Source organism: Pseudorasbora parva, chromosome 22, assembly GCF_024679245.1.
Source record: "Pseudorasbora parva isolate DD20220531a chromosome 22, ASM2467924v1, whole genome shotgun sequence".
Classification (NCBI taxonomy): domain Eukaryota; kingdom Metazoa; phylum Chordata; class Actinopteri; order Cypriniformes; family Gobionidae; genus Pseudorasbora; species Pseudorasbora parva.
The window spans coordinates 34,527,334-34,550,264 of NC_090193.1; the positions used below are offsets into that span (position 1 = coordinate 34,527,334).

The 22,931-nt window shown below is 39.0% G+C and overlaps 2 protein-coding genes across 8 annotated transcripts in view; one reads left to right on the forward strand and one right to left on the reverse strand.

Moving 5' to 3' along the window:
• The first annotated feature begins 8 nt into the window (after positions 1-8).
• LOC137058533 (protein disulfide isomerase CRELD1) lies at positions 9-14,738 on the forward strand. Of its 3 annotated transcripts, none has more exons than XM_067431826.1 (6): positions 9-1,816; positions 3,569-3,844; positions 3,925-4,008; positions 4,160-4,255; positions 7,179-7,319; positions 8,665-14,738. In XM_067431826.1, exons 2-6 carry the CDS (start codon positions 3,676-3,678, stop codon positions 8,883-8,885), a joined length of 711 nt encoding a protein of 236 aa, XP_067287927.1. In that variant the 5' UTR covers positions 9-1,816; positions 3,569-3,675; the 3' UTR covers positions 8,886-14,738. The 3 variants fall into 3 exon arrangements, with proteins under 3 accessions (XP_067287927.1, XP_067287928.1, XP_067287926.1); XM_067431827.1 differs by lacking the exon at positions 9-1,816 and adding an exon at positions 1,900-2,277 and having other exon boundaries at positions 3,608-3,844; XM_067431825.1 differs by lacking the exon at positions 9-1,816 and adding an exon at positions 1,902-2,277.
• Positions 14,739-15,245: 507 nt separating this feature from the next.
• The window catches only part of erc2 (ELKS/RAB6-interacting/CAST family member 2), a 63,525-nt gene continuing 55,839 nt past the window's right edge, over positions 15,246-22,931 (reverse strand). For all 5 annotated transcript variants that reach the window (XM_067431821.1, XM_067431822.1, XM_067431824.1 and 2 more), the window contains 6 exons: positions 20,898-21,018; positions 20,645-20,805; positions 20,378-20,525; positions 18,642-19,385; positions 15,485-15,539; positions 15,246-15,381 (listed from right to left, as the gene is read on the reverse strand). In XM_067431821.1, the coding sequence (XP_067287922.1) occupies positions 15,513-15,539; positions 18,642-19,385; positions 20,378-20,525; positions 20,645-20,805; positions 20,898-21,018 (1,201 nt within the window). In that variant the 3' untranslated portion in view covers positions 15,246-15,381; positions 15,485-15,512. The remainder of the gene's footprint in view (positions 15,382-15,484; positions 15,540-18,641; positions 19,386-20,377; positions 20,526-20,644; positions 20,806-20,897; positions 21,019-22,931) is intronic.

Below are 22,931 nucleotides of genomic sequence, written 5' to 3' on the forward strand. Positions count from 1 at the left end.
TACGTATATAGGCCTAATCATATAGTTTCATATTAGGCCTACCTCTATTTTCATATTACCATGTTACCTCTAGTTTATCCTTATATTTTTAGCTCTTAACATGATGCTTGTAAATAATTCACTGGATTTTGGCTAGTAGATATAGGCCACATGAAAATATGCCTTTTTTATTGAACATTTGTAATGTCATGCATTTGAAATGCTCTAGTTGTACCCAATTATACAGTTTATTGACACTTATGCTGCGTTCACACCGCACGCGAATGACGCGAATAAATCGCGCTATTCGCGCGAAGTTGAACGCGTGAACATTTTGAATCCATTCGCTTCATTCGCGCGCCAAATTCGCTTCATTCGCGTGTGACATTCCCTACACAACAGACGCGAATTCGCGTCATGGGAGGGGTTTCTGCTAGTCATTTTGACTGGGTCACTTGACTTCTTTTCTGTAAAAAATACTACTGTTAATGTGTGACAAAACGTAGTTTGAAGACTTTTTCAGGCGATAATATTGTTGTTTAATGCTCAAATCTGTGTTTTTTTATACATTCGCGTGTGACATTCACTACACAACAGACGCGAATTCGCGTCATCGGAGGGGCTTCTGCCAGGCAGCGGCAGTCGGCAGAAAGACTATCCGAGTTAAGGCTGCTCTCACCGGGGTTGATGAGCGCTGAGCTCCGGTGATCGCCTGGGGCTCACACCTCCGAAAACACCAGATCAAATTTTCAAATAGGAGCTCTCTTAATAAATAAATCACATATTTGAGCTTTAAACAACTACATTCTCGCCTGAAAAACTATTAAAAGTACATTTTGTGACACAATAGAGTAGTATTTTTAAATTACTCTGGCCTCGGGGTTCCCCTATGGGTTTCCCATCCGTCACTTCACCACGTGACAGCAGTAAGCAGGCTCCTCATTGGTTAACGCGGCGCGAATATCCGCCAAAGTTCAGATTTTTCAACTTGAGCGATTCGCGTGTTTCGCGCGGTTCGCGCGAATCACGCGTTCAAAACGCTCAATTCGCGTGATCATTGCCGCTTCATTCGCGCGAATCGCGCCATTCGCGCCGCCTCATTCGCGCGAATCGCGCCGCAGAATGCCTATTCGCGTCTCTGCATTGACTTAACATGTAAATCACTCGCGCGAATCGCGTCATTCGCGTGCGGTGTGAACGCAGCATTATTCTGCTGGTTTCACAGACAATGCTTAAACTAATGTCAGACTAAATTGCAATTTTTAGTGTTTTTAAATGGAAGCAACTTCCACTGACATATTTTAAAATCTGTCTGTGCCATTGTTTTGTCTCATGATGCACACCTGGAATGTATTTTTCTGAAACATGTTTATTAAAGCTATAGGCTTAAATGCCCTAGAACTAAAACCTCATCCTGGCTTAATCTTTCATTGGCAGGCATGAGTGGAATAAAACAAATAGAAAAACTAGCTAGTCTGGTCTCACAGCCTAGTCTTTTTGCTGGTTTTTAAAAGGGTTTGTGATTAAGCTGGTCAGACTGGCCAACGGTCGAACACCAGTGTAGACAAGACTAACCAGTCTTGTCAAGACTAACCATAGTCTTGTGGTGACATAGTCTCGAAGTGAAAATTCGAGTCTATAAAAAGAAGATAAGGAAGGGGATATCATAAAAATAATGTACACCACCAGACCCGCTGCTAAAAATACACGCTGTTATTTGAGAAGCGCCATGTGTGACGCGCGCGACGTCCTCAACTCAGCTGCTGCTCTGGTGCTGCGCGTTCATGACTGAAGAAGTTTAGAAACAGAGAAAAAGACTTGGTGACCCGAGAGTCAGGTATAATTGCTCTAAACAATGACTATTCCACTTTAACTCTTTATTAATTATTTTAAAAAAAAACATTGGTTTTCTCTGACGTTAAAAAAATAAAAAAATAAATTAAAACCAATGTAGCCTACAATGACCCTGTGGCAGGCTTTATCCGGCGTAGTCATGTGCTGTGTGTTATTATTCTCCGCGCTGGTCAAACCATTTGGAATCCCATAGGAAGCAGTTGCTAGTTTAGCAACAAAGACTTTCTTTTAATATTCATGAGCCAACCCATCACAATTGAAGGATTGTCACGGCACCTCATATACTTTCATGAGCAAGCTTTTCCAAGAACGTGTATATCAGTCGATGCTGGAATAGGCTATCGCTATCTATGCAATATTTTCTCGAAGCACGCTGGCTGAACCCGAAAAGCGAAAACTGGTTTGACAGCCAGCCCAACCATTACTCTCGAGTCTCGCATGTTTGTGAGTAACTTATTTAAAATACGAATTTCATGCTGAACTTAAAAAATACTACGTTACACTTTTGAGTTTTGCTTATTGATTTCGTTTTAACGCATTACAAAAGCAGACTAGACTATAAATGCTATTTTCCTGATTAAGATTTTTATTATTCTTAACAAATATCGAAATTAAAAAGTTTGGTTACACTTTATTTTAATGTGTCATTGTTACATTGTAATTATATATTTGTATACTGAGTAGGCTAATATTAATGAACTAGGCTATGTGGTAATATGGGTTATGGTATGATTACGGTTTAGTTACATGCAGTTATGCCTACAGTAAGTAGGCCTACATGTAACAAGCCCAAGGGCACTAAAATTAAAGTGGGTTAAACATTATTTTAAGGTGTCATTGTTACAGTGTCACTGGGTAATAAAAATGAATTACATGTACTTAATATATGGTAAGGATTGAGGTTTGGTTGAGGATAAGTTGCATGTAATTATGCATAATTTACTGTTACTAAAACTAGAGTAAGTATAACATGGACTGTAGAATAAAGATTTACCAAAACTTATGTTACACTTCATTTTGGTAACTGTTGTTATTATTATAGTTAATTTAGTAACCTGTCACCATAAAATAAAGTATTACCAAAACTTTTTACAACTTTATACTCGCAATCCAAATAAGTAATATGTTGAAACTTTGGGTAAAATACAAGTCAAGCACTAACATAAATTACATTTTCAATTTGTGTTTATACAAATACTATTAGTAAAACTGAATTAGCCTAATAGAGTTAAACTATCTGAGTCTGAAATAAACAATAAGAATATACAGAGTACAATAAAAGAAATTAATATGCAATTTATTGGATTAGTTGAATATAAATATTCAATTATTATTGAATTTAAAGTCAATTTTGGTCACACACTTTAGTTTAGGATCCAATTCTCAAGTCATTTACTAATTATTAATAGTTAGTAATGTAGTTGTTTAAGGGATTAAGGGATATAGAATATGGTCAAGGCATTAATATGTGTATTTTGCTTACTAATAAACAGCTAATATGCCAGTAATATGCATGCTAATAAGCAAGTAGTTCATTGTCAGAGTTGGACCCTAAACTAAAACCAAAATTTTAAGTAATTATCACAACTGAAATAACAAGCTACGGTCTTAAATCATAATTGATAAAAGCCTGATTTATTTAACATAAAGTTCTTACACCTCAAACAATCTTTAAATAATAAAAAAGTCAATACATTTAAATAAATAAAAATGTTAAATGTTTTAAAATCATCAGATGTCACAAGGAGTTTTGATTTGAACGTCTCCATACCAGCTTAAAGTCTGTGAAAAGTGGGAGTTTGAAGCACTCAACCGGAGGGTTGCACTAATGCGTGGAGAGTGATGTCCCCCTCACGGATGTTCTTCCTGTCTGCTGTTCTCTGCGTGGCCCTTTTTCATCTCGTGTTGGCTCAGAACTGCTCGGAGCACTGTAAAGCATGTGGAGGGCCAGAGAAAGACCAATGTCTTCAATGCCACACCGGATTCATCCTACATGACAACCTGTGCGTGGGTAAGATGATCAACAGAGTGTGCGCTTGCTTCACCTCAATCTCTATTTCATTCTGAGGTTCCCCTCTTTTACGTTGACAGATAATGATGAATGTGGTACTGATCTGGATCAGTGTCCCGACAACACATACTGCGTGAACACCCATGGCTCTTATGAATGCAAAGGTCAGTGGGAATTACCCTCAGAGGTATTTTATCATTAACACACACAGATCAACCAGAGCAACACAGCACAGTAATAACACGGTTTTCTTTTTCTGATTTGTGGTATGAAATGTGTATATAATATATACCGTTGCATATATTATTTCTCCAGGGTGTGATAAGGCCTGTGTTGGCTGTATGGGTGGAGGAGCTTCCCGCTGTAAGAAATGTGCTCCTGGTTTCAGATCATCAGGCATGAGATGCATAGGTGAGTTGTAGTCAATATAGCTAGTGTTGTTTTTGAGTCTTTGAAAAAAACAGAATGTTCTGTTGTTGGATGTACTAACAAACATACCGAGCCACTGAGAACACTGGTTGAATTCCAATGGAAATGTGCCAAAGATTGTGGGTAAAATGTTATATATTTGAGCAAATAATTATACCAATGCTCCGTGCTTTAACTTGATATCCAGAACAAGTAAGGAAGGATAACACTTCATATTTTGTGAATGTTTGCACATTTACTTTCTGAATAAACTTTCTAGAATGCTGTACAGATAATATGGCTAAAGTTACTATAGTCTCTGACTGTATTCACAGAGACTAAAGCGATGTCGTTAGTTTTATCCCGAAAACGCTCACCATCTGTGTAATTACTAAATGCACATTTATTATGCATTGTATAATCAGGTGACATGCTTTATGTTCCCACATAAGCTCCTATACAACAACTTATAGATTAACATGACGGTACATGCTAGTCAACTCCACAACAACTAACACTTACATAAATGTATCCTCTAATCATTCAGAAACATCAAGGTGCAAATTTGCAACCTCTTTCTGAGTCTCTCCATCGGTGTCTGACTTATTTCGGACATTTTGTCTGATTGTGATTCACCTGTTTGGTGGTTGGAGTATCTGGAGCTTGTGTAAAGGATCCACATTCTTCTGGTATGGGGGCGGGGAGCAGCACCTCATTTGCATTTAAAGGGACACAAAAAAAATAGCTCACAGCAAAATAGGGCAAATGTGAAAAGTTCACTACATAATTTTGGGAGGAGTGAACCCATCTATCCTTTCAATTTACAGCCAAACAATATAAGCAGCCGCCTATCTCCTTCTGGCATAAGCTGTTTTTGCATCCCTCCACCCCCCAACTTTTTTTCTCTTCAGCCTGCAGCATTTTAGACTCATTCCAGAAGTGAATATCATGCATTCTCTGAATGTACCACAAATATTCTGTTCACAGAAGCTTTGGACAGAAGAACAGAACAGAAGCTTTGTGGGACAGTCAGAAAATGCAGGATGTTCACTTCAGAAATGAGTCTAAAATGCTGCAGGCTGTAGAGAAGTTCAGTTTTATTTTTTTATTTGAGAACAAAGAATCAGATCAGATGCCCTAGAATCAGGTCCAGAGAAGTTTTACATTTGACATTTTTGTCATCTGAATTCTGCAAACATTGCTGTAAATGTAAGAATTAAAATAAGTTTGAATTAATTTGAAATAAGTACTTTCTATGTCTTTTTCCTTTTATAAATCCTATGATAGATCTGCTTTGTTTGGCTGAATAATGTACAGATGTTTTTTATCATCTCAAAAAAAAAGAAAAAAGTATTCAAATATATTTAAGTTACTTATTAAACATTTGTTGTCTAAGTTAAGGTTACAGCCTGGGGTTTTACTTTCGGAAGAGTGCTTGTTTTTCACAGTCAGTCAAGAGAAAGCTGGTGGGAGTTACCTTCTTAACTGTCTTAGATTATGGAGACGTTTTTTTTTTTTTTTTTTTTTTTACCGAAATACCACTAAGGCCCTTTTACAATCATTGGACCCTATTTATCACTCTGCTTTAAGATTTATAACTCAGACAAATCATTATACTCATCATTGTGCACTGTATGAAATGCTGGGTTGGCCTTCACTTCATTTAAGAAGGTACAAACACTGGCTCATATTTGTGTATAAGGCCATAGTTGGTCAGCTGCCTCTGTATATGAATAGTCTATTAACTGTCAGTAGTCAAGGACATAATCTGCATTCAAGTAGATGCATTCCTTTAAATGTTTCCTTAATGTAGACAGAGTTTAGAAAAAGCTGCTTTAACTTATAGAGCATCAACTGCTTGGAATGAGATTCAAAGATCATTGAAACTTAGTGTATTAACAATCAATGAGTGTGCAATTTAATCCAGGCAGGCAAGCAATGACCACGTCAGAGGTCAAATTTGAATAAGGAATAACACATTTACTAAGGAAATATATAAAATGATAAAGACAACAAAAAAAAAATGTAGTAAATGAAGAAATTGAAATAGCAAATAGGTTTAAAGAAAAACACGATTTATCTTATTCAATAGTTTATCAAATCCAGAGTAAAAGAAGCAGAAGAGCAAAATAAGAGCAACAAATATGAATATACAGGAAACTTACATCCTACCAAATTTGCTTTAGTTCAAATAGATTTATCCATTATGTCACAGGTGGTCTAAGGTCGGCGTGATGGGTCAAAGGTCACATAAAGATGAAAATAGATAGGTGTTGTTTTGACCTTTTATTGCAGATCTTGCAGCTGCAGAGATACAAAGTTACATCACGTAATTAATTCTGCTGGAAAATACACCCACTCGATCACACAGCACAGTAGAGACACAAAAGATCTTACATTTGGAAATAATAACAAATATATCAGAGCATATAGTAGAAAATATATATAATGCAATAATGCAACATATGGAATATAACAATTACTGATGAATAAATGAGTACATAGCTACCAATGATTAGAATTCATAAAAAGCAATAAATAAAAGACATTAATAATATGAATAATTTCGCATTCACCAGTATTGGTTTCGGTTTGCTACTGTTATATCAAGCTTGAAAATAAATGAACAGAGAATGAATCTCTTTGTTAATGACACAAGTTAGTTCTTCTGCATGAAATGGTACCATCTTGTGGGTATAAGAAGCATTTCCAGCAAGAAAGTCAACATTTAATAAAAACCAATAGATTTATTTAGTATTTTGCAATAATATAATTTCTTAATTGTCAATTTTTTTCTTGCTGTTCTTTTCTTTCTCTATTTTTCTATAATTGTCTTGCTGTTTTTGTCCGTCTCATTTTTCAGTTAGCATTATAGTGATCTGGTCTGTGTTTGAGAAATGACAGCAGTATTTTGTTTCTCCTGCAGATATAGACGAGTGTGGCGAGGAGGTGTTGGCCTGTCCTGGTGTTAATGTCTTCTGTGTGAATACAGAGGGCTCTTTTCACTGTCAGTGCGCAGACGGCTACACACGCACGGGCGACACCTGTGAGAGGAGCCGGACCACGGGTGAGGTGCAAGCGTTGAGACTATACTCACATAATATCTAATAACAGAGATGTGGGCCTCGTTTGTAAAACATGCATAAGCACAGATTTAAATGAACACTAAAATCTACGCCAACGCTCATATTTATAAAAACGCTGTTTGACGTGGAAAAGTGCTTATAGCGCCACGTCAGGGTCTAAGCAGACGTACACACTTTTCCTTGTGGCAGAGAGTTTGAGTAAGTTTTTCTGCATGAAATGGTACCATCTTGTGGCTATAAGAAGCGTTATTTTCCATCAAGAAAGTTAACAATAAAGAAAAATTGTAATACATTTATTAGCCTGTTAACTTATTATTTATATTTTCAGCAATGAAAGGAAAGTACTTGTTATGGTTTTAGTTTTGGTAAACTATAAAAGCCTGCTGTGTACTTCAAACGCAGAATTGGATCTGTCCCAAAAGACCAAAGTTGCAGTTTCGTGTAACTCAGTGTATTGTGCTTGTTACATAATATAAGATGATAAATTCATGTTTGTGCTCATGAGTTGCTAAACCTGTACTACATACAACTGTATTGTCTTGGGTTGTGTGAGCCAACATGCTATTAAACTAAGTGAAACGTTAGCTAATAGCATTAGTTAACATGAACTTATATTTAAAGCATATATTAACCTTTAAGTTAGTTAACTGATACAACTTCTGATTTGAAAAATGTATTAGTAAATGTTGAAATAAGTGTGAAACTGTGAAAATGTTGAAACGTGAAATAGAGCTTGAGTGATCAAATGGAATTCAAGCGCAGTTCAGGCAGAACTAGTTCAGCTGATTTGTTACTCCACCTACTCCAATTAAATATAGTATTTAAGCTCAGTCTGTCGCACAGACATTTACACCCACCTCCACCCCTTCACCTCCTATCATCTTCATAGAGGATTGGATTCTGTGTAGATCTCCTGCAATATATGCTAAGAAACTTTTGGTTATTTAAAGGCTGGGGGATTTATGTTTCAAGGATGTAACTCAAGCTGTCTAGTGTGGCAGCTCGAGCACCTTGAGCCTAAGCCTTTCGGCCAAATCCAAAGATTGTCAATAAATGTAATTCTCAAAGTGGTCCTGACTGAACTAAGGTTAATAAATGCTGTACAAATATTGTTCATTGTTAGTTCATAGTTAAACCATATTAACAATTGAAACTAACTAATGTTAAAGTTACAGAAAATATAATTATTAAATATAAAATATATCATAAAGAAAACATGAAACGGAACTTTAGTTACTTCATTAATACATTAATACAGTGCATACTTCATCAGATTACTGTTTTTATGTCAATTCAACTGCATGGTTTTCCGCTATCTTTTCCCAGATTCTGCAGAAAAGGGTTTTTTTGATGACATTCGGGAGGATGAGATCGAGGTTCTGCAGCAGATGTTCTTCGGCGTTGTGCTGTGCGCATTGGCCACGTTGGCGGCTAAAGGGGACATGGTGTTCACCTCCATCTTTATGGGGGCAGTGGCGGCCATGGCTGGATACTGGCTCTCTGATAAGAGCGACCGAATGATAGGTTCCATCTTAAAGGGGAGATAAATGAAAAAGGGGCCTGCAAAGTTATTTGCAGTGATGTTTTCTACAAAGTCTGTTTTTGACTTGGGCCATAGTGCAATGGATGTTGACATCTAAATGGCCCAAGCACCAAGGGAAACAAGTTCTCCATCCACTCCTTAGGCTTGGATATGAATATGAATTGGAGAACTATAGCAAGGACCTTAATCTATCTATGTCATTTTTTTAATTGTGTTGTTTGTGTTTTTAGGTAGCCTTCAAGTAGCAAACTAACAGTTTAACCTACCAGCATAGCACTAACTGACTAAAAGATCTGAATTTGAAGGCAAATTAATATAGTGAGCATCTGTTGGTAACAGTGAATTGCTTATAGCAGCTATAGCGCACCTATTTTGCAAAAAATCCCTTTTATATGGTGTTTGAACATAAATGTGTGTCAGCAGTACACGTTATAATGGTGAAAATCCACCCATTCCTTTTTTTGTCTCGGAATAGCAATGTGACGTCACATTTCACAGGCCCCGCCCATGACTGCTGATGGACTCCACGCTATTAGCATAGACTCCGCCCTCAGAGAGCTGTACACAGTCCGCCATGTTTATCTCCTTGCCAGAACATTTAACAGCAGCATTCAAGTAAGAAATGCATTTTTATTAAAGCTACTTAAGTTAGTCAGTCAAGAGCAGTGAGTGATTTTCTGTTTATCTTTTTTTGTTTCATATTAACAGCATATATAGCTGTAGTTGCCTTGCCTTGAGTTACGTCATTGACTGACGAATGGCGGTTTCCCTGACGTAACGTCTCCGTTCCCTCCTCAGGGAACAAGGGTTACATACGTAAAGGGTTACAAACGCCAAGATGGTATTGTGTATTGCAGTGCTTTCACGTTAATACACAGATCTAATACATGCGGTTTCTTTACTTGCCGTGTACTTTCACATTCACAGACATAACCGACTGTTAAGAACTGTGTTTTTGACATAACCTTGAGTGTATTTGAGAGTTTAAGCGCAATAAGATGTGAAAGAGAACTTAGTTTAATACTCACAGACTTTCCGTCTGTCAGCTTTCGTTGTGTGCATTTCTGATTTTTGCGCTCATAAAAACATATATCAAAAGTGTAGACTGATATGACTTTAAAACAACATGCATGCTTTCATGATGATGAAGAACTGCAATGTCACATAATGTTTTGTTAATTGTTTGGTAGAGTATCTGAGACACAGGCTGTACAGGCTCCGCCCTCTTCTGGAAGCTAATTTGCATTTAAAGATACATGGACAAAAACGGCACTTTCTCTTCCATTTAAAAATGGGCATTTTCAATTTAATGTCCTTTCTGCCCCCAAACCTTTGAACAGTAGTGTAATATAGTTTGATATAAAATGTACTTTTATGAGGGCGCTGTAAAACACACTTGTGACACAACTAATATACTTTTTATTTGTGGTTTTAAATGAAACAGAACATATCAGAAAGAAAGTCACTTTTATTTAATGGATATAAACAAGCCGACTGACACTCAAGAATAGTTGGGGGCTACAACACATACAATAGCAAATATCAGGGAGGTTTAGGACTCGAGTAAAGCCCAACAGGGTTTAAAAACATCGAACATGACACAGATTTCACACCGAACGCCCCAGTCGCGCTTCCGAGGCGCTTGCACTGCTGACTTTCTGCAACACACACGCAGCCACTCACACCCTGTGACAATCTTATTTGCATACACAGACACAATCATGCAAGCATATCCCACACTCTTTTAGCATCTCAGATCTGCACCCCGAAAACATGCGAACGCTTTTATTTTGTTGCACGGGCAATCCACTGGCAGTGGGCGGGAGGATGTGGGTGAGGACACACCATTCTCAAACACATTACACCATCATGATGCCAATGCGTCTCATCCGTGACGACTGATGCACCATGGGAAAATGAACCCCACGTTCACACGGTATCATTCGGCATGCTGACACTCACATTGGACTTGTTTGCACTGCTGTACAGAAAAAGAAAAGTAAACTAATTTCATGTACAAATCTTACAGACTGACATATTCAAAAAAAGCAATGAACCATAAAAAACATAACATAAATAAATATCTTAAAAAAGTAAAAACAATGTTTCTTAGAATTACTATTTCTTTTCTGGCATTTGTCACAGTGGTTTGTATCATCCAGAGGTTTGCATTTTTTGACATCATGACATAAAAGAAACAATGCAACTGGCACACAACAAATATAAATATATTCATTTTTGTTCTCTTTATTTTGGACCTTTGCTCAAACCAGAGGCCCTTTGATATATGTCATAGACCCTAAAGGGCTGAAACTTCTTTCTGTCATTATTTATTTCTGTGTATAGAGATCTATCACCACAGCCCAGAGTTGGCACATAATGTACATAATCATGCATCATCACCACATAAGTCAACATTTCTCTTTTTTACTTTGTTCTGTATAATATATCTCTTCCCAAGGCAGGAGATCACCCCCTACTTCAAGTATTCAGTAGTAAAATGTCCTGAAGGTGGAGGACTGCAATATGTCTCCAAGAAGGTAAAGTCTGACGTCTTTTTTTTTTTGTCCTCTTGCTTTGCCTAATAGTACAATTATAGACTTGCACAACAGACAGACAGGTAGACAGACATAATATTAGAATATCAGATCAAACACTTTTCTGGTGTTTGAAACTGGACTCAGAAACATCCAAGACGGAGCAGTATTCACATGGTGGACATATCTGGATCTGTGTTCTTCAACCACAATAGTTAAATGTTCAAGAGAGCAACGTAGGAGTATTCTAGAGCAGAGCGGCAATGATGGGTTCACGGCATGACAGAATTACTGGGAAGCTTGTGAGTAGTATTTATCTTGCTCATTTGTCCTTGACAAAAATGTGTGAGACCTCAAAAATTACCTACATATCGTTTCATGTCATTTTAAGTTGCACAATGCCCTTTATTTGTTTCTCAAGATTTGAGAATTGTCATAAAAATTGATTTTTTTTAATTGCAGTAATTCTGTCAGTAAGTGAATGCAGATTAATGGGATAGTTCACTCAAATAAATGTGTTCGTTTACTCACCCTCAAGTTGTTCCAAACCTGTATGATTTTGTTTCTTCTGCTGAACACAAAAGACAATATTTTGAAGAATATTGGCAATCAAGTAGCCTGACAAGCCAGACCCACATCAAGAAGTTTGGTCTGGAAACTCACCATAGACAGGGCTTAATCCGAGGGGCGGGATAAACGGTTGTCTTTCAAACTCCCTCTGCACGCGATAGGATAGCGCTACAACCAACCAGAGCAACGAAGGTGAAACGGAGCTTGTTGATAGATTAAACATTCGCCGTAACCGGTCGGCAAAACTCTGAACACATCTTCCCTTTTTAAGAATTCTTTTCTTAGAGAAAAGCTTAACTCCAAGTCTTCCAGAGTCGTGGTCAAAACTGATTCGAAAGACCGCCGTTCGCCAGTTTCCATCGTCATTATGGCCACGCCCACAGACTCTGTACACAATGTGATTGGCCTGGCAAGAGTTTGGGGATTACAGCTCAGAAGGGTATTGAGAGTTGCTAGACGACACTCGCAGGCAGATTAGATTTACTGCCGCTAGGGAGCGTCTAGATTTCTAGGCTAGCAATTTAAGCAGTTTCTGGTCCCTATAGACTTCAATAGTAGAAAAACAAATACTGTGAAAGTCAGTGGAGGTGAACTCCAATGTTACCAACATTCTTTAGAATATTCTTTTGTTTTCAGCAGAAGAAACCAATTCATACAGGTTTGGAACAACTTGAGCATGAGTAAATGACAGAATCTTCATTTTTGGGTGAACTATGCCTTTAAGGTTGGTGTTACAGAATGCTCCAGAACTATATCGTGACGGCGTCTGAATAATGAGAACGTTAAACACAACATGGAAGCACAAACAGGTCATTTTAACAGTCAGATCTTGGCTATATTTTGGTCTTCGCCAAAGTCCTAATGTAAACTCCACAACTATAGACAACAGCAGTGAAATGACACATAAGACAATGCAAAACAACTGTTAACATCTCTCTCATAAGCCATCTTAACATAATCTTCCACTTGAACTATATTGATGTTTCTAAAAGCGATAGTTCACCTCCAAGTGAGAATTGTCATTTACTCACCGCAAACCTGTATGACTTACTTTCTTATGTGAAACACAAACAAGGAAATTTTGAAGAATGTTAGTAACCAAACATTTTACTTTCCCAATGACTTCTGTTATAGTTCATTTGACCATACAATGGAAGTCAAAGGGAACCGAGACTGTTCGGTTTTGTGTTCCACTGAAGAAAGTCATACGGGTTTGAGACAACATGAGGGTGAGTAAATGATGACAATTTTCATGTTTGGGTGAACAAATGCTTTAAAGTGCCTTCACACTGACAGCGATAAAATTCACCACATAAAAGACCGCTGCTTGATTCAGCGTGAATGCAGCTTTACCTTCAAGTGCAAGTTTCGGTTCCCTGCACTGCAGGAGTTTTGCCTTTTTAACTTTTTGTGAGGTGCAACATTCTGTACAACACTTTTTCTAGCTGAAGATCAAGAAACTAGACTCCACATATCCCAAACGCTCAGCAAAAGACCTTTTCGTTGCATAGACCCCAGTGCCAAGGTCTTGTAACGAGAGCAGTGTGAGGGCCAAACAGTGATAACGCGCACAACTCAAACACACCGGAAAAGAAGTTTCCTTTGATTTCTGACACAATAGTCTTACCACAGTAGACACACTTTATGTAGCTATTTATCTCTCTCTCTCTATATATATATATTTATATACTATCTATTTATAAATAGGCACTCGCCACCATGTTGAGACGTTACGATAAATCTGCGGCAGCTCCGCCCGTACCTGGTGGAGGCAGTTTGTTAAAGGAGGAAGGGCATTCCCTTTATGGGACACTCAGGTTGGACTGGCCTTGTCAACAAACATCTTGACAGTTCATTTTGTGGGACATACAACTACAACCTGCAGCAGTTGCTTGAGAAACCATCTCAATCATCTTCCGAAGAACTCTGATGATGGCGCCATGGATGTAGAAGTAGTGTTACAGACCAGTTGATGTCCGAAATGATTGTAGCCATGGCTGTCTCCATCTCTTTTGGGCCTGAGCACCAGTTGAAGCACCATTAGAAACGTTCCCTGTTGTAAAGGGTGGAGGTGCATAGGTGCATGAGAGCTAGCTAACACGCAAAACCGGGCTTGGGGTTAGGAGTGGAGCACAAGCAAAAAGAAAGGGATGTATGTTATGTGCGTTATAATCGGTGAGACGAAATTAACTCTGCATAGAGTAGACTACCTCTGAGGTACCTCTAAAGACGTGACCGGTCCAATATACACTAAAGAACCAACAATGGAGGCTAAATGTGGCACAGAAATGACATGCATATTCAAACCTAAGTGCATATATGTATAGCACATATAATACAACCTAAACAATTGAAGGCAGGCAACAGTTGCCCTTTTAAGATTTCAACTGCAATTGCAGATGTGATTGTAAAAAAATTGTTAAAAATGAAGTAAATAGGATGGTATTATTTTACATTGGATTTTCACAAAAAGCAAAGAAATGACTAACAGATTCAAGGCTTGAATGAGTGCAAGCTGACTTGTTGCCTCATTAAAGAGGTGGAGCTAGATCCGAGTGGGCGGGGCAATGTGGACAAGGGGAGGGGCCAGCTGGATGCATGCACTGGTCATGTGTCATCAAAACCAGCAGCAGTGTCTCATTTTGATTTGAGCATTGGGTCTTCAAGGCAAATGTCTTTAGAAAAAGGACTGCACCAGGAAGTGATTCTATTTTTTCAGTCCAGACTTCCATTTATACTTTTTTTAATCATCTGAAGAAAAAAAAGGAATAATTATCTTCAAGGAGAATATCATTTAGAAGTCTCTTATGCTTACTAAGGATGCATTTATTTGATCAAAAATGAATAAAAGCGTAATATTGTGAAATATTCTTATTAATTAATTAATATATTAAAATGTCATTTATTCCTGTGATCAGAGCTGAATTTTCAGCATCATTACTCCAGTCTTCAGTGTCTCATTATCCTTCTAATACGCTGGATTGCTGTTCAAGAAAAAAAAAAAATCAATGTTTAAAGCATTCTTGCCGTCATTTTTGATCAACTGAATGCGCCCTTGGCTGAATGATAACTATAATTCTTTATATTTAAAAAAAACAAACAAACAGCTTTTAGACAGTAGTGTATGATATGAAATTTGTAAATGAAATGATTTTTATTTCAGACAGACACAATGTTAGAAGTTCCGTTGATAGTATTTACCTGCTCGGGTGGTCTTCTCCAGCTTTGACCCTCCCACTCACACTAATGCTCCGCCTCTTTCCTTAATGTATGGAAATAAATGGGCCCCATCCAAAAGAGTGAATCTGATTGTAGATAAAGACTGGCCAAGTGAACAATGTAAAATTTCATCTGTATGGCATGGCTGTGCTCCTCCATTAGTGACTGAATTGTCTGAGAACATAAGGAGGAACATTAGAAAAACAATCACGAAACACTTTATCTACAAAAACTCACTTTAAACCAGAAAAACTGACATCAATCATCAAGATCTCACCCCATAAAATAACATAGCTTTGGTATGGTTATGCCCAAATTCCTTCTTCATCATCCTTTGAGCCCAACATATATCCAGAGGTCAGCATGAAATGAGGAGAATTAGATGAGTTAAAAGGTGAAAGAACAGGATGTACATTTCTTGAATGTTTTACAATGAGTGACTTGTACAGACATGTACAGAGTTCATCTGTCAAATTTACACTAACCTACAGCAGCTTTTAAATCTGGGTGGAGAGAGCATTTGAGTTGTTTAAATCTAATCGGATGGCATCAGAGGGTGACGAAAGAAAAAACTTTTTCACGGTGTGATTGATCACACCATGTGTGAAGTGTCATTGCATCCTACATTCATGCCGTTTCACTCAGTGTGAAAGGGCCTTTAGGTGTTAGAGTTAGTAGAATAAGTTGACTCTGGCTAAGTTACTTACAGTCAGTAGGAGGTCAAAATAAAGTGTTATCAAATATTAAGCAGACAGTCAACTATTACACTAATGACTGTTAGTTGACATGGTAGTGGTCTCAACCTCAGAAGTCACGCCCACAGACCATTGGCTGAACGTCTGATGCTTATGGCACACTTTTCTGGAAACACTTCAGGAGTTTCAAAGTCATCATCTGATTGGTTGAATTCTACAGGATGTCTGTGAGACGTATGCGTTATGTCCCTTATTTGATGCACGCCGGTCTGTTATTGCAGGTACATCAACTATATATAATATACAAATCCGATTCCAAAAAAAGTTTGGACACTGTACAAATTGTGAATAAAAACAGAATGCAATGATGTGGAAGTTTTAAATTTCATGGCATCAACACATCTCAAAAAAGCTGTGACAAAGCCATGTTTACCACAGTAAAGAATCCCCTTTTTATAACAATCTGCAATTGTCTGTGGACTGAGGAGACAAGTTGCTCAAGTTTAGGAATAGAAATGTTGTCCCATTCTTGTATAATACAGGCTTCTAGTTGCTCAACTGTCTTACGGCCGTTTCACACCGCAAGCGTGAGCAGTGTGTGAGCTTCACGTCAGCGTAACTACACTATCACTGCAGCTGCAGACGCCAGAGTATTCACACTGGAAGCGTTTTCTACAGCGTCACCACAGCGGTTCCCACGCTAGAGCCTACCTGTCTGAGTAATACTAAAAGATACTAAAAACTAAAAGAAAGTTTATTATATTTTCTATTATATCTTAACCTTCGCCCAAACTGAATAATTAAAACAATTTTATGGGTAAATCTTCTACAGATATTGTTTATTCTTCGTTTTCTTTTCTGACATACTCCTGTTATTGTTAAAATACACTACACATACACATACACTTCACTTTTACTTTAAGCTCTTTTTGTGTGAAATCATATTTATTTTGTCCATTAAAAGTGTGCTTTCACTTTAATTGAGTGTCAGCAGCGCAGCAAAAATTGGCTCGCCAAGGAAACCCCCGCTTCAGTGCTGCTCACGCGACGCTCCTGCTTGACGCTCACGCGCTGCCGCTGCTTCCGGTGTGAATGCAATCATTGATTAACATGGGCGCCGAAAAAAATACACGCTGCTCACGCGCCGCGCACACTTGCGGTGTGAAACGGTTGTTAGGTTTTCTTTGTCGCATCTTCCTCTTTATAATGCGCCAAGTGTTTTCTATGGGTGAAAGATCTGGACTGCAGGCTGGCCATTTCAGTACCCGGATCCTTCTTCTACGCAGCCATGATGATGTAATTCATGCAGTATGTGATCTGGCATTGTCATGTTGGAAAATGCAAGATCTTCCCTGAAAGAGACGACGTCTGGATGGGAGCATGTGTGTTGTTCTAGAACTTGGATATACCTTTCAGCATTGATGGTGCCTTTCCAGATGTGTAAGCTGCCCATGCCACACACACTCATTCAACCCCATACCATCAGAGATGCAGGCTTCTGAACTGAGCGCTGATAACAACTTGAGTTGTCCTTGTCCTCTTTAGTCCGGATGACATGGCGTCCCAGTTTTCCAAAAAGATTTTCAAATTTTGATCTGTCTGACTACAGAACAGTTTTCCACTTTGCCACAGTCCATTTTAAATGAACCTTAACCCAGAGAAAATGCCTGAACTTCTGGATTGTGGACTAGTAAATGGACTGCATTTATATAGCGCTTTTAACAGACCCATGACCATCCAAAGCGCTTTACATGCTGCCTCACATTTAACCATTGACTCTCTCATGCATACACGGACGCTGGTGTCAGCCATGCAAGGTGCCATCCAGCTCGTCGGTAGCAGCTGCGGTAAGGAGTCTTGCTCATGTACACCTCAACACTTGGTCAGGTGGAACCGGGGATTGAACCACCAACCTTCCAGTTTGTAGACAATCTACACGAACCACTGAGCCACTGCCCCGATCATGTTTAGATAAGGCTTCTTTTTTCACCTATAGTTTTAGCTAGCAACGGGGAATGGCACGGAATGGCACATGGATTTTGTTCACCGACGATGTTTTCTAGAAGTATTCCTGAGCCCATGTTGTGATTTCCATTAGAGTAGTATTCCTTTATGTGATCCAGTGCCGTCTAAGGGCTGAAGATCACGGGTATCCAGTATGGTTTTCCGGCCTTGACCCTTACACACAGAGACTGTTCCAGTGATATTCGATGATATTATGCACTGTAGATGATGATAACTCCAAACTCTTTGGCATTGGTGGAATTGGTGATCCTCTGCCCATCTTGACTTCTGAGAGACAGTGCACTCTGAGAGGCTTTTTTTTAAAATACCCAATCATGTTGCCAATGGACCGAATAAGTTGCAAATTGTTCCTCCAGCTGTTCCTTATGTGTATATTTAACTTTTCCAGACTCTTATTGGTACCTGTCCTAACTTTTTTGGAATGTGTAGCTCTCATGAAATCCGAAATGAATCAATATTTTGCATCACATTTTGATATGTTATCTATATTCTATTGTGAATAAAATATAAGTGTAAGAAATTTGTAAATTATTGCATTCCTTTTTGATTCACAATTTGTACAGTGTCCCAACTTTTTTTGGAATCGGGTTTGTACACACACACACACGGTAATTTATATATATATAATTACCGCACAACAAAATTATTAAAACGTACAATAATATTAAAATAGACACTGAATCATTACAAAATAAAGATAGCTGTGTCACTGACCTGGTCTGGGGCAGGTCGGTGTCCGGGATGAGGTGGCCCACGGCCTGGACCCCGATGGTGTGGCGGGGGGTGTCGAGGGTGTGGGCCCTGTTGGCCGGGGTGTGGGGGGTGATGGGGGTGCTGCTGCGGGTGTGAGATGGGTTGGGGATGGGGGCCCTGCTGAGGCGGGGGTCCATGAGGGTGCTGGGGGTGTGGGTGCTGCTGCTGCTGTGGAGGGACGCCGTGTTGAGGGTGGGTTGGTTGAGGTCTGGGCTGGTGCGGGTGTGGCCCGGGTGGTTGTTGGTGTTGGGGGTGTTGTGGGTGGGGATATTGAGGCTGGGGGGGCTGCTGCGGGTGTTGTTGTTGGTGGTGGGGAGGAGGCTGTGGATGTTGGGGATGGGGCGCATTTGGGTACGGAGGTTGGTGCTGGGCCTGTGAGTGCGGGTGCTGGGCCTGTGGGTGTGGGTGCTGGGCCTGTGGGTGCGGGTGCTGGGCCTGTGGGTGTGGGTGCTGGGCCTGAGGGTGTGGGTGCTGGGCCTGCGGATGCTGGGCCTGAGGGTGCGGGTGCTGGGCCTGTGGGTGTGGGTGCTGGGCCTGAGGGTGCGGATGCTGGGCCTGAGGGTGCGGGTGCTGGGCCTGTGGGTATGGGGGCTGAGGTTGGGGTTGAGGATGAAGGGGTTGAGACTGCATGTGGGAAGGTGGAGCATGAGGGTGGTAATGGTCATCCTCGTAGTTATCAGCAATCAGTTTCATCCTGCTCTGTGTCTAAAACGGATATGATGAAGTGAGTAAGACACAAGCTACATATACCCATGGACTCATCACAGAATGAAAAAAAAACCTAACTAACTCTAAACAGCTTGTACAAATGTAATCAGTTTGGTTTACACAATTTCCAGAAGTAAATGAAGTACACAGACTGCCAGAAAACAGAAGATTTTCTAAAAATGTATTTCACTCATTATCAACCTACTAATTGTAAGCAAAGTTGGTATGGCCACAATTAATTTTGGCAAAGCATTCCTCTGAAACTGAAATTTGGGATGCACAATACTGTATATAATGTTTCATTGTCTCAAACAGTGTTAACTGCCCATTTTGCACAATTAAATGCATTGGATATACTATATATTAAAGATGCATAATATTGGGTTAAAAAACTGACAGTGTTTTTGTTTTTCTGCATAAACTTTCACAAACGGTCTCATTTGTTAACATTAATGTATTAACTAACATGAGCTAAGAACGAGCAATATTCTTTGTTACAGTATTTGTTAATCTTTGTTGATGTTAGTTAAAAAGAGTCGTTCATTGTTCCTGTAATTTCTCAGTGCCTGATTAATAAATAGAATAAAATATTGTTCCTTCTTAATTCATGTTAGTTAACGAATGGAAACTTATTGTAAAGTGTTACCATTTAATCACGATCTTTGCGATGTGCATTTATCTCCATATCTTGATATAGCATAGAAGATTTAAAAATGTATATATCTCTTATATGTACAATTTAATGGTATGATGCCTAAATTTATTCTAAATAGTATAGTTCTATTATATCGCCCATTTAACATTTATTGGCCATACAGTTAAAAATAAACTATAAACTATCAGCATCAGACAGAATTTCCATATCTATGTTGCTCTATGAAAAAATGATGATATTTTCCACACTGTAGTATTAAGTATTAAGACACTACACTGTCTTAATACTTACTGTGTGTTCTTAAATAGGCTTCTGAGTGCAGAACTTCACTGACCTGTTGTTTGAGCTGATGCATCAGTCTGTCCTTCTCTCTTTTCAGGGCCAGCACTTCCTCTTGTGTCTTCTTCTTATTGGAGGAGGACAGCTCCAGCAAAGCAATGTTAGCATCCTTCTCACTGATAGCAGCGAGCAGAGCCTGTTGTCTGAGAGGAACAGACAGTCTGAAATATGTATGCACGTACACTAAAGAACATCTTGGACATCCAAAATGATAAAGATCTTGTAGTAAGAAGAAATAGAGTCTGAATGCAAGGATTCTTACTTCATCTCCAAGATCTCCTCGAGCTGTTTTCTGCGCTCCTGTCGGAGGTTGGTCAGGTGGCCGTCTCTCTCAGACAGAGACTGCTGGGTGGAGGACAGACGCTGCTTGGTGGCGTCCAACTCCTGCCTCGTCTTTTCCAAAACATTCATCAACTCCTCCATCTGTGAAATGAAGACAAACGTGTGCAGGAAAATGATAAGAAAAACTTTAGTTTTTCAAAGAAAATATAAAGGAATTGTCTACACAAGCACACCTTTGGGTTGTCCATTGGATTATCCTTGCGTTGGTCTTGCAAGATGTTCCCTGGGCCTTTCTTGTCCATCTGAGGGCCAAGCTTGATGCCTGGGCCCTTTTTAGTTTGATCCTTGGTTTGCCTTAAAAAGCATAACAAGTGTCACCTGAATAGTTTAACTTTATAGCACTCACAAATCACCATTTAAGCAATCAAGATGTAATGATTCCAATTAATTATATTGAGATGTTAACGAACTTTGTCATGTTGACCCAAAAAAGTAAAAAACAATTTTCCTACTCAGTGTTTTTGCCTTGTTTTCCAGTAAAAATCAAGAGGCATTTGCTTGAGATGCAAAATTACCCCCTCGAAAAAATAAAATAAAATTTTTTGTCAATATTCAATCCTTTTTATGTTCTTCCAAACGTGTGCATTTCTTCTGCAAGATAAAAATAATAATTTTAAAAATAGATGATATTTTAAAGAATCTTGGTAACCAAACAGAGGCATTAGACCCCTGAAGGTGTGCTGTGATTTTGAAAAACAAGATGTTAGCAGCAGATCCTTTAATCCTGTAGGTTGCAAAGTAGGGCCTCCATGGATTAGACTTGTTTGTTCAGCACATCCCACAGAGGCTCAATTGGATTGGATCTGGGAACACCTCAAACTTGTGTTTCCCAGCAGAACATTGCCTAAAGCATCACATTGCCTCCGCCGGTTTGCCTTCTTCTCATAGTGAATCCTGGTGCCATGTGTTCCTCAGGTAAGTGTACGCAGTCATCTATGTGATGTAAAAGAAAACGTGAGACCAGGCCAGGCCAGGCCGCCGCCTTCCATTGCCCTGTTGTCCAGTTGTGATGCTCACGAGCCCACTGTTGGTCCTTCTGGTGGTGGACAGGGGTCAGCATGGGCACTCTGAATGGTCTGCGGATGCAGCCCCAAACACAACAAACTGCAGTGCACTGTGTATTCTGACACCTTTCTGTCAGAACCAGCATTAACTACTGATAATTAGTGTTAATCACTTCACCTGTCAGTGGACATAATGTTATGACAGATCAGTGTATGTATCTAGTTAATATTTTATATTTGTTTGTTATATTAAACAAAAGAAGCTGTTAGTGTGTTAAGAAAAATAAACTTAATTCAGAGCAAAATATAGTTTATTTTGGCAGATATTTTTTCTTGTTTTAAAGGTCCCATTCTTCGCGTGTTCTCAAAGCTTTGATTATGTTTACAGTGTGCAATATAACATGAGTTCATGTTTCGAGTGTAAAAAAACAGTATTTTTCACACAATTGACTTATCTGTACAGCGCTGTTTCCTCTGTCCTAAAAACGGCCTGATGATTTCCTTCTTCTATGAAGTCCCTCCTTCAGAAATACGTAACGAGTTCTGATTGGGCCAGCGCTTCCCGTGTTGTGATTGGACAGCAGCTTAGCGCACTTTGCCTGGAAAGGTCCCGCGGGGAGATGCAAGCGCTGAATGCGTGCTCTTCTCCACGTGGGAGAGCAACGAGACCACGCCCCCTATTTTGCGTGTTCTTGTGGGCGGAGGGTTAGTCAACAAACGGTTCTAGTGACGTCATTACAGCAGGAAGTGCAGGGGTGTAGTCCAAACCGGCCGTTCGCTGTAGGCTTTAGAAAGGGAACTTCTGCTAAATAAAATATCTCGCTGGGCATTTAACTTTGAGCTTTATAATTTTACAGGTATTATTTATGCTCTAAAGCAACATTACACACTAACTAAAGTTTGAAAGATGGAATCGCGAAGAACAGGACCTTTAAGCATAAAGTCACTTTATTTGTATGCATTTTTTCTAATGTAATCATGCTTATCAAATAAGATCTAGATTTAAGGATGTTTGGATATTAATACTGGAGGGGAAAAAGACAGAAATTCTGAGTAGGATTTTTTTTTTTTTTTTTTGCAGTGTAGCCCCACCCACTTAAGCCATTCTTAAAGGGATAGTTCACTTTAAAATGAAAATTCTGTCATCCTTTACTCACCCTCAAGTTGTTTCAAACCTGTATGAATTTCTTTCTTCAGCTTAAC

Bases quoted from the DNA above. Each gene is read 5' to 3' on its own strand.
- LOC137058533 (XM_067431826.1), top strand. From the start codon at position 3,676: ATGTCCCCCTCACGGATGTTCTTCCTGTCTGCTGTTCTCTGCGTGGCC. The intron at 3,845-3,924 runs GTAAGATGATCA...TTACGTTGACAG, and splicing joins ACATGACAACCTGTGCGTGG to ATAATGATGAATGTGGTACT. The intron at 4,256-7,178 runs GTGAGTTGTAGT...TTTCTCCTGCAG, and splicing joins ATCAGGCATGAGATGCATAG to ATATAGACGAGTGTGGCGAG.